This window comes from Phoenix dactylifera, chromosome 4, assembly GCF_051530095.1.
Source record: "Phoenix dactylifera cultivar Ajwa chromosome 4, Ajwa_hap1_PhDact_Kaust_v1.1, whole genome shotgun sequence".
Taxonomy (NCBI): Eukaryota; Viridiplantae; Streptophyta; class Magnoliopsida; order Arecales; family Arecaceae; genus Phoenix; species Phoenix dactylifera.
Window position 1 is genome coordinate 20534179 of NC_143193.1, and position 12129 is coordinate 20546307.

The 12129-nt window shown below is 39.3% G+C and overlaps 1 protein-coding gene across 2 annotated transcripts in view; it reads right to left on the bottom strand.

Annotated features, from left to right (window-relative positions):
• Nucleotides 1–6265, bottom strand: part of LOC103698335 (importin beta-like SAD2) — a 79080-nt gene extending 72815 nt beyond the window's left edge. Inside the window, exons 1-3 of one of the 2 annotated variants that reach the window (XM_088719789.2) lie at nt 5874–6265; nt 3530–3665; nt 3358–3445 (exon numbers count right to left, since the gene is read on the bottom strand). In XM_088719789.2, coding sequence (XP_088575915.2) covers nt 3358–3445; nt 3530–3665; nt 5874–5963 — 314 coding nt within the window. In that variant the 5' untranslated portion in view covers nt 5964–6265. The remainder of the gene's footprint in view (nt 1–3357; nt 3446–3529; nt 3666–5873) is intronic. The other variant, XM_088719790.2, reaches the window with a different exon arrangement.
• Between the last annotated feature and the right edge of the window lie 5864 nt (nt 6266–12129).

Genomic DNA, 12129 nt, shown 5'->3' on the forward strand with positions numbered 1-12129 from the left:
GAGTTTCTATCCTGTGTCAATTCCTTTTAATTGATTTTGATGTTATTCTCTTTAACGGAGTAAAAGAAAGTCTTTAAAAGAGCTCTAAAAGAACTTTCAAAGCTTTGCACTTTATGTATGCTCTAAGATATATCATAAATTGCTTGAATTCATGTTTTGGTATTTATACTCCAATGTTTTTATATCATAAAAGAACTTTGAAGTCATTAAGAATTAATGATCCAACATGATGTTATATTTTTCGAGTATATAAGTTTTGATCTTATACTCTGAAAATTAATTAGATTGCTCTCATGTTGCGAAATACTTAATATATTGGGCAAAAGATCTTTGATGAACAAGCTTTCATACTTGTTATTAAAGATCTTTAAAAAAAAAGAGGTTAGATTTCCATTCGTACTTTCTTTGAATATCATTCTTGACACTTTTTGAATTAACTTAAAAAAGATTCCACCTGCACTTGATTTGAAAACTATCTTTGGAATCACATTCAATGTGCTCTCATTATAATTTGCTCTGAAATCATCTTAATTGGCTCTGATCTATGCTCATTAATCTTGTTCTGACATTATTGCCTTGAGTTATATGATTCATATTCTTGCAATAATTCGACATGCATTGACTGAAAATTAGAGTACAATAAGGGAGAGAAATATCTGAGTATAATTTATTGCTTGGCGCTTAATGTTTCATTATTTTGCAACCTTTTTGATGTTGTCAAAAAGGGGAAGAAATATCTAAGTATATGCTCATAATGCTTTATGTATTTTCACTGGAATATAAATCAGCTTAGATTGAAATGTATTGATTGGGTTAAGCTGATTAAATCTAAAGCATTATCATGAAGTATGTTTTAAATATGCATGCCTTCTACTTCATGCAACTTAGCTATACATTAGTTCTAGAACACAATCTATTTTATATTGCATATACTCCAAATTTTGTCATCATCAAAAAGGGGGAGATTGCTGACCCAAAGATTGATTTTGATGATCACAAAATCTTAAAATATAATTACTAATGGTTGTGTTGCAAGAAGAAAGATAAATTGTTTTGCGAGGAATATAGCAAGTTGGAAGAATGTAAGAAGGCCTCAAAAGTTCTCAAGAAAAGTTGGAAGAAAGCCACACTTCATTGGCCCAAGGTTCAAGTTCAAAGGATTCAAGTTAGAGGAGCAAACTCCAAGAAAAAAATTCAAACGAACAGTCCTCGAGTCGACTCCTGGAAGTTCAGAGTCGACTCTGGCACTTTGGAGTTTCAAGAAACAGTGCTCGAGTCAACTCCTACTGTTCACGAGCCAACTTCGCAGAAAAAGACAGAAAAACAGAATGTTGGATTTTAGACCCTGATAGCAAGTCGACTCCAAAAGGTTGCGAGTCGACTCCGATGCTTAGCGAGTCGACTCTCAGTTTGTCCGAGTCGACTCCTAGAGAAAAACAGTCTAAAAGGCAGAGAATCAGTTTCGGAGATCCTGTGAACGAGTCGACTCCAAGTGTTCCAGAGCTGACCCCCAAGTTAGCCGAGTCGACTCCGAGGCAGATCAGTTCAAAAGACAAAGAATCAGTTTTTCGGTCTCTGAGAGCGAGACGTCTCCCGAAGACCTCGAGTCGCCTCTCAAGTCAGCCGAGTCAACTCCAAGTTAACCCGAGTCGACTCGAGGAAGAAAATCAGAAAATGGGTTCTCTGAATTTCTGATAACGAGCCAACCCCTAAGTGCCCGAGTCATCTCCAGCTGTTGGCGAATCGACTCCAGTTTGGTCCAAGTCGACCCTAGGACAAGGCATGCACTTTAATTCAAATTTGGAACAGTGGCCGAGTCGTCTCCAGTAAAGCGCGAGTCGTCTCCAGTAACAGCCGAGTCGACTCCAGATCGCGCGAGTCGACTCCGATCCCAACGGATACATTGTCAAAATGTGCAGACGGGTCATAACGGCTCTATTCTTGTCTCTAACGGCTAGATCTTTGCTCCCACGCCATCCAAAGCTATAAAATCAAGAGGCGAGCAAGGAAAGATGTAAGGAAGAGGAAGAGAACACATAGGAAAGAGATTTCAAAGAGATTTTAAGAGAAACCTCCCAAAAGCACAAAAAGGCCATTCAAAGCAAAAGAGAGAGAAGAAGAGCATCCGAGTGAATCCCAAAGCTTCCTCTCCAACTGTGTGCTGCCTCAGTGATCCTCTACCTCGTGCGAAATCAGAAGAGGATCAAGTAAAGAAGAAGCCGAGTTCCTTCATCTACAAAACTTGTTTGAGGGCTTCTTCTCTTTACTCTATTTGTTTATATTTGTTATATCTGCTTGTTTGAGAAGCTTGTATTTGTTTTAAACTCCTATTCTGACATTGTAACTTGATTCAATCAAGGGATTGAATCAAGGGGTTAAGGGTTGTTGGTGAGCCAGTGAAAACCAACGTTGTAGGTTGTAGTTGGTAATCCGGAAAAAACCAACTGGGTTGGATTGTGAGCCCGTGAAAACAGTCGGATCGGTTCTAGTCGGTGAGCCTGTGAAAACCGACCGAGTTCCTTGTGATCTCGTGAAAACAACAAGTTAGGTTGTGAGCTTGTAAAACAACCGGCTGTAATCTAAGGGATTATAGTGAAATTTCCAAGAGGTCTTGGGGAGTGGATGTAGGTGCTAGGGTGCACCGAACCACTATACATCTTTGTGTTTGTGATGCCTTATCTCTTGTGCTTTATGCCTTACATTCATACTTGATTGTGTAATATCTCTAGCTTTGTTTCCTATTGATTTATAAGTGATTGTTTAGAGCTTGCTTAGCTTCCACTCCATTCTTTACTATTCACATAGATTAAAATTGATCATACAACTATAAGTTAATTTTAGATCAATTGCACCCTAAAGCCATAGTATAATTGCTCTAGCTTAATTTTTCACTGCTTTACTTGTAATTGCCTAGAGCTTAAGTAAATAACATCTTATCATTCCGCTGCATTCAATTCAAAGTTAATTAGGAAACATAATTTTTAGAAAACCCAATTCACCCCCCCTCTTGGGTTGTCACCTTGAGCAACACATAACCATCTCAATTTGCTGTAACAACAATTATAAAAGAAAATAAAGCAGAAAAGGCCCCATGTTGTGGCAGACGATTGACAATCAGGGCATGGTGAGTTTAGCATGATGACAATAACAAATAAAGGAGGATATAATTAACTGAAAGTTATGACCGCTTGTTGATAAAAATGACTGAAATAAAACAAAGACAAAAGAATGAAGGAACGGATCAAGAGAAGGGGAAAAGTGGGTGCTTCGCCATGAGTTAAATAAGAATGCCCACAGAAATAGTATCTCATCGCTTACTCAGCACACTAATTAGAAACATATATCCAAATGATGTACCTCAGCAGTGGTGGAACTTGAACAATAAATCCAAGGATATTTTCACGGACCATGCGCTTATCACTTTCTGATATCTTTTGGGGCTCACCTATAGATGACAAACAGATTAGCTTTTGTATGCTACCAAAACAATCAAGTAATCACAGATTTAACCTTGTTTTTTTATGCATACCAAGTTCATGAGGTAACCAGTTTTTAGCCACAAAGTTCTTGAAATGAATGCTGGCAACTTGGCGCACAGCCATATCACAACTACCATCTACTATGATCTGCAGCAACCTCACCAAATGCTGTGGCGCATACTGAAACTGCAAAAAAGAACACTTGAATGAATCATGTGTACAGGCAAATACGTGCATGCAAGAAAGAGCAAATACACCAGTTTGTAGTCAATATTTTCTTGGGTGATGTACTTTATCTGTCTATACTTTTAGGGGGAAAAATGAACCTAAAGACAATAAAGATAAAATGTCAGTTAATATGTGCACATGGACTTTAATGGGGAATAATAAAAACAAAATAAATAATGGAAAGGAAGAAAAAAATCTAAAGGCAAGGCATGAAAATGGGAGCACAGGAAATATGTCAAATTCTGACTATCCTTGTTACTAAATTTATCTCCTTGTCAAATTAAATGCATTATGAAAAGTATAGAAGACATGAGCAGACTCCAAAAGCCATTCATAATCCCTATATATGGTATAAAATTATAATGACCTTGTCCAAGATAAGTTGAGATAAATTGGGTGCAACAGGATACATGACAAGCAAGAACACATCATGAACTGATGTAAATGATACAAAGGAAAGTAGTGAATACTGAGATGTCTTATGATCTACAAGTTGTAAATTAATAGCAATAAGTAAATGCATTATGAGAGTCTTCAAAAACTGCAAGATGATAATGCCAAAATAATAAATAAGCTTATTACTTTAATGGATTTCTCGCTCCATGTGCACGTAGACCTTTTAAGGCTGCCAATCTTTTAAAAGAAACATAAGGTTGCATATGTTGGATACACCAGTAGGGAATCCATGTCTATCATGCATCTTAATTAACCTAATCATGGAAACATATAGATAGGGGCAAACTATATACAATCTTAGCATGCTGAGATATAAAGCAACAACAATAGTTGGAGGGAATGCCGTGATGACTGAGGCTTTCTTCATATATCAGATAGCATAAACTCAGAAGATCAGAGGGAAAGGCATATACAGCATAACTATTCTTTCTTCTCCTTTTACAAGTGACAATAGAGTATTGCGTAAATACAATTGATCGAAGAAAAATGAAAGTAGATATTGGAATGGAAAAGACACTCATATACATATCCGTGCATGCACAAGCAAGGAGGATGACATCAAAGAAAAATTTAAAATTTATAACACAGAAATAAATAATTTAATTTCTGATTTTCCAAGATTGTTAGCTTTAACTCACATGGGCCCATCTGGCTATATATCCTTATTAAATTGTACAAATAGGGAAAAGTAAAAGGTAGTATATGCTTAGTACAACATCAGAAAGAGATCTAAATCTGATGCTGAGGTTTACATGGACATTATCACAGAATTTGTGATATGGTGAAGCAAAATCATGTTATGAAAGGAAGCAACTTTTGAGGCCAAAACTCAACTATGCATATTCCTTGGGATCTACAAGTTCAAAATCGTGAGCACTGGACTAGTCACAGCATGTACCATTATTGCAACAAAAGTAGCATAAGTGATAAAAGTGAATGTAATGTGATATATCACAGTTCTGAAAGATCACATGGTAAAGAATACACATCACTGCATTACACTTTCGTTGTTTGGGAAAGGAACACTGTCATCAACCCCAAGGAATATAGTAATGATTGGAACAGAAAAATGCTATTACATACATATATACATGAATGAAGAGCAGAAGGAAGAAGAAATCCCAAGCAAGGCGTAAAATTGAATGACATGCCAAACCAGCCACATAATCTCCACTTTCCCTGGTTCTCAGGTTTTTTCGCATTGGTCCACATGCGTGTATCTCCTTGGAAGATCACATAGTAACCCAGCAGGATGTTTTCCATGAATGTATCACCACTTTGAATAGACTCTATTACCGAGAAGTAAACATGGATTTGTGCAAAATCAAATTTTTAGCATGCTAGAAAAGGCAGGAACATGGCTTCAAAAGTCAATGACAGTAAGGAAGTCACAAGGTCCAATACTACCTATCTAGAAATAACAAATCAAAAACACAGGGTTTGAATGTCTATCACAAGATCCAAGCACTTGAATGGCAAAATTTGCAAGCTTATCTCTTTAGTTGGAAATGAACTAAATTTGGATCAAAACACATATTTTTATACTGAGTCAAATAAACAACATCAAATTAAGAAACCACGAAGATAAAGGATGTATCAAACAATCAAACATGGGACAAGCGCCAGCATCGACAACCTTAAAACCCTGTCGAGGACTCAAAAGCTAAAACATGAAATTAGTAAGATAGAAGCTATGGGCGAAGAATTCACCTGGTTGAGGCTCTCCTCGGCCGCCTTCCTCTCGTCCGGATTGGGGCTAAGCGCGGCCCGGAGAACAACCGCGAGGCTAGGCAGATCCATGACCACGGAAACCCAAGGGGCAGTGGATTCCCGAGGATCGGACGGGCGAGGAGAAGGAAAGGGCTGATCCGAGCTAGGGTTTGGGTGGGTGAGCAGGGTTTTTGGGAGAGAGAGAGAGAGAGAGAGAGAGAGGAGAGAGGAGACAGGAGAAGGAGTCCCTGGCTCGCCTTGTTCCTGGGAGGAAGAAGCGCGGAGGGGGGGGGGGGTGTGGAGGGCGTGGAGGGAGAGAGAGCAAACCGGTATTTAACCCTAGGGTTAGGTCAGGTCTGGCCACCAAATCTCCACTCGGAGTCGCATCGCTTGTGTCCGAATTGGCCAGGTCCAATTTATGCTACAAGGCCATCTAAACTATCAAACGGACGCGGCATGCTATGTGGCGGGAGATAAGCAGCAAACTCAATGATTCTGCAGGTAGCAACGAATAGAATTCCGACATGTAGAAGTAGGAATCCGTACCATAGATGGGTTTCGAAGTTTCTGGACCGGACCCAGGGAGGCGGGGCGGTTCGAGTTATTTCCATTGCACGTCTGGCGGGATCTTTGTCTGGATTCCGACTGACTTGAGGATTTTGATGCGTGTACTGGGGTCTAAGTGCATTGCAGGATCTCGAGCGTCTGATTGGTGGATCATCTGGAATGGGCGCACGCCCGCCCAAGCCCCCCCCCCCCCCCCCCCCCCCCCCAACATTGGTTACAGTGTGCGAAGTGAAGTGCGACAATCGGCGACAGTTGGGTTCATAGATCGTTCTGGGGTTCAGTGAACTGTCTCATGCCAGACCTATGCCTCTTCTTTAGGAAACAGTTGTATTTTATTAAAGGGTGCTCTAGCTTGGAGGTTCCAAGAAAATATATTATCGTACAACCCGAGAGCAATTAGTTTAAAAAAAAAAGAATTTAGTTTCCTTCCATAAGTTACTATATGTACTATTAAAACTTCTCTCTCAAGGAACTAAAATACCAAAAAAAAAATATACTATTTTATTCTATTATATTTAAAAACTATTTTGAGTTTATTAGAAGTTCAATGACCATATGGATGTAAGACTCAGTAGACTGAGCTCGGTTCACTTGACCGGCCCAGCCTTTTTTGGCCCAAAAAAAAAAGAAAAAAAAAAGGCACGTATCGCGTACGTATCTGTAGGGAAAAGACTCTCGATAAGAGTCTTTTTCCTCTCCGAGAAGGTCGGACAAAATCTGACTCTAAGCCATATTCCGGTCGTGACTAAGCTCTATTTAGAGCTCGTCCCCATCTTCTCTTCCCCCACCAAAGGAGCGTCCTCAATCGAAGCTCATCATCGGAGTAATTCCTCGGCCTTTCTCTCCGAACGTCAGTTGTTATCGATGTTGTTACCACGGCCAAATGTTATCGAAAGTCAGGTAAGAACATGGCAATCTTTGTTTAACTCATCTCTCCCTCATACATAACTTTTGGAAGCTCGTTTTCAGTCGGCAATCGTCGGATTTTTGACGAAAAAGGACAATGCCTTGTTTCCTCCATTTTGATCAACCGATCCTATTTTCTTTCGATTCTGGCTACCTCCACCATTGGTGCTTGTCGTCGGAGGCTTACTTTAATCCCTCATGGTAGCTAGAAGCTGTGGCCGGAGCTCTGGCCACCGGGATGTTGGGAATTGTATCCTAAGAGTCAATCATCAGTGTGCTGATGATTGAATTTTGTAAATGAATTGACAAATTAATAAAGTGTTATTTGGCATTGTTCATTATTTCATTGTACATCTTAAAATGAACTCTTATATGATGAAGTCCTTAGGACTTGTTTATGATAAAAGAGGATTTATCTTCAAGTCCTTAAAACTATTCGCGATCAAATGATATGTTGTTACTAGGACGACAACATTATCGAGATTAGATCGTTGTGTGATATATACTGTTGCCCAAGGTCACAAGCCAAGAGGGAGGGGGGTGAATTGGTTTTTTTTAATTTTCGATTCCTTAATTATGTTAATTGATGAGTGAGTAATTTAGTTAATATAGATTAAGTGCAAATAGTGAAGTTAGAGCAATACACAATACAAACAACAAGAAGTATAGTGGTTCGGTGCTCTCCTATGCACCTACGTCCACTCCCCAAGCGACCCCTTGGGAATTCACTATAATCCCGCGGATTACAGTTGGATTGTTTTCCGGGCTCACAATCCAAAAACCTTTACACTTGGTTTTTCGGGATCACCAAAAACCTATGTTGGTTTTACGGGCTCACCAACAAACCTTCACCGTTGGTTTTACGGGTTCACCAACAAATCTACACCGTTGGTTTTACGGGCTCACCAACAAACCTTACAAGATTGTTAAGAAGAAAAAGAAGGTTGAAACTCCTAGATGAGCAGATATAACAATTATAAGCTACAAAGAAGAGTTAGAATATAGTTATCGCTTTGATATGGCTCTTATCTTCTTTGTCAAGGAATGCTTCACTCTTCGAGGGTTGGTGGAGCTCTTAATGTCTCTTTTGATCTGCTCAACCACTTCCTTTTGACTCTTGAATGAAGCACCTTGATGAAGAATACTAGAGCTTTGTCTTTCTTGAGTGAACTTTGATTTTCATGCAAAAGATAACTTGTTCTGATGAATAGTATCATTATAAATACTTTCCCACATGTTTAGATTACTCCCCATTGGTTAGATTTGAAAAACTATCCGTTACTAGACGTTGGGAGGTCAAAAAGTACTTCTGCAGAACTAGCCGTTATGCTTCTGCCCGTGCTGGGATCGACCCAAACTTTTCTGAAGTCGACTCAAACCACTGTTCATCATACTTGGGGTCGACTCAACTTCTACTGGGGTCGACTCCTGCTACAGCGGGGTCGACCTTCTCAGGAATCACAGAACCTTGTATTTCAGCTATTTTTTCACTGGGGTCGACTCAAGTTCCATTGGGGTCAACCCTTTCAGGGATTCCAGAGACACAGTTTTGAACGACATAGCCTTGGGGTCAACTCATGTTCAGTTAGGGTCGACTCCATTGGGGTCGACTCAAGCATTCCTGAGGTCGACTCCATCTGGGGTCGGCTCAAGGAAAGTTGGGGTCGGCCCTCTCAGTAAATTCTAAAGACTTGTTTTCTTGAGGCTTGAAGCTAGGGTCGACTCAAGCATACTTGGGGTTGACTCCACTACTGTTCATCCATGCCATTTTCGCAGAGGTGTGCCTGATGGTTTTATGATGTGCCAAGGTCGACTCCACCTATGTTGGGGTCGACTCATTCCACACTTTGCTGCATCTTAAGATTAGACTCATCCATACAATCAATGAAATATATTTCAAGCAATTTTGAATGTATGCCATGGTAGTACTACATACTCTTAACAATGAAAATTACTATTTTGCCCTTAAGAGTACGTTTCACTTGAAACTTTGCTATTACAAATTTTATCTCATTATTGATCATTGAAAGACATCTTGATTTCATTCTTCTAATGTATCGAGAGTGTCGAACTTAGTAATGATGTATCATGTTAACTTGTAGTACTTAATTAGATATTTCCTCAATGGTTGTGTTAATCATCAAAATAACACTATCATCCTCATATACATTAGTTATCCTCTTAACCAAGGAGTGTGGAGACACTGATATATCACACAGGTGAAGTGTAGGAGTATATTTCACTGAACGTGACCAATTTCGAAACACTCTACGTCGAGAGATGTTCTGAGTGGATATAGGTATAAGTATCCCTTAAACCTAAGATCACCATAGTGACTAGCAAGCAACTTACTGTACTTTGGTACCGGACTAGCAGAATTTCTAATCCTGGGATGGAAGGTCATTGGGTGCAGTCAAGTACTTGCAAAATTAGTGCATGAGTCAAGATGGAATTGACCCCTCCTGAAAACAGAAGATAATGCTTTCTGTTTAATTTAGCAAAACTTTGGCAGGATAATCCTTGTGAAGAGTCACAGGATTTCTAAAGTTGATCATATAGAGGATGTACTTATTATAGAGTTGACAGAACTCTGAAGTAATCCTGACATTAGGAGTCAAAGGGATGAATTATACAGTAACCATAGTCCAGGGTTCCAGAATATTTGCTTCGCATATATTTGGCCTATCCGGACGTCGAGTACCATTGCTGGATGATCATTTCGATTAGTACAAGAAGTTGTTCTTGTGCTACCGACTTAGGTTCGAACCTATGGGGTCACACGCATAGAAGTTTCTAGGTTGATCAAATGACAGATTGATGATTAGGAATCATTCAGGGGTAATTTGGTCAATTCGAATGACAAATTATCTTAAGCAAAAGTTACATTAAAATAATTATTGAATTATTAGAGGGTTAATTAGTAATTGAATTACTAATAAATTTAATTTGATTGAATTATTGGACTTTAATTAAGCAAAATTGAATTAGATTCAATTTGGGCTAAATTAGGGTTTGACCTAATTCGATCGGGTTCGACCCGAGCCGATTGGGCATAACCTAATTGATCGGATTTGACCAAATTGGATTGGGCTTGACTCAAGTCAATTAAGAGTCCTTATTCGATGAGGATTAAGAGTCCAAATAATCAGAATTTATTATGAAAAAAAATTTCTAAAATTTAAGATACTAGCTTTATTTCTTGGAGAAGAAAAACACCTCATCCTTATCCCTAAAAACAGTGATATCTATCCTCTTTATTTTTGGCCAATTTTTGGCATGAGGAAAGAGGAGGTGTGGGGCTATTTTGCAGAAAAATATGGCACCTTAAATCTTCCTAAAAAGATAGGAATCAAATCCCTAATTTGTAGGAACTGCATTGCACATCAAGCAGGGTGGCGTGCAGCTGAAGTTTGGGGTGAAATAACCTCCTAATTTTTAGGGATTCTTGGCACAAGATTAAAAGAGAATTTGTTCATGTCTTAGCTTCTGATTCACCAAAATTTTTTGGAAATTTTGTCAGCCAAATTCGTTGGCCAAATGAGGTGTGAGGCGTGGGGGGTCTTTTAGCTATAAAAAGACCCCCACGCCTAGGGTTTGATGATGATGGTCTTTAGAAAGGGTTCTAAATTCTGAAAAAATTCTGAGAGCCAGCCACCTTATCACCTCCTTCTTCTCCTTCATCTCCATCCTTCATCCTCTCGAAGAAGAATCAAAAGTTGAGTGCTTCGAGGAAGAAAAGTTCAACCACTGCACCACCTCTGTACGAGCTAGCACTCCTGCAGTTGTGGATCTTTCTAGAGCTTCGCGTGGACTATCCGTAGAGGCCGGTGATAAGTGCTATATTGTGCATAAATTAATATCTTATTCATAGCACTTATCATTATTTTAATTCACATATTTTGCAAATTCAACTAAAAAAATGTGTTACCTTCATCACTGCATTTTAATAAATTATTAAAGGTAATTCAAGTTTTACTTATTTACTGATTAAACTTAATGTATGCAGGTCGAGTCAAGCTTAATTAGGTAAAGCCTAAACTGACACTGCATCATTTCACATCCTCCAGAGTCAACTCCAAGAACTCTTCTCCAAAACCCAGTGCTTCCCATTAATTCATGACTCTTCATAAGTTCACCTAAATTTCTTTCCACTCGTTCCAACTTTTTTTTCACATGATCCAATTCTCCTATTTTAATCTCAAAAACAATAAAATCCTTTCAATTATTTGCCTTTCAGATCTCAAAGCATACCATCATAGTTGCACGGATCCCAAAGCTCCATCCACTCCTCACATCTTGTTCAAACTCCCAGCTCCCGTATCCCATTTCAAATCCAAATCCAGCGTCTTCAACCAACCCATCCTCATACTCCCCAGCTCCCAGCCGAATCTAACCTTTCTCTCGCGTCCAGCCTGTGTCCCACGAATAAAGCCAAGTCCCAAATTTCACGCATCTGCCCGCGTGTATCCTAACATCTCTCCCCGTTCCGCGTCACCGGATCACTTCTCCCGTAGAACCCGTCCCAAGCTCATCTCCTTTCAGCCGAATTCCCATTTTCCATCGTCCGCAAGATCTTCTTCAGCTTCTAGATAAGCTTCAAATCCCTTCACCCCAACAGATCAATCCTTCATCTCTTACTAAAAATCTCTTCTTCCCAACATCATCGTCAACTTCTCATCCGAACCAGCTTAAATTCTTATCCCAAGAAAATCCTATCTTCCCAGATCAAATCCCGGCATCCCCTGTTCCCAATCGGATGAACATTCCAAATAACCACTCCCAG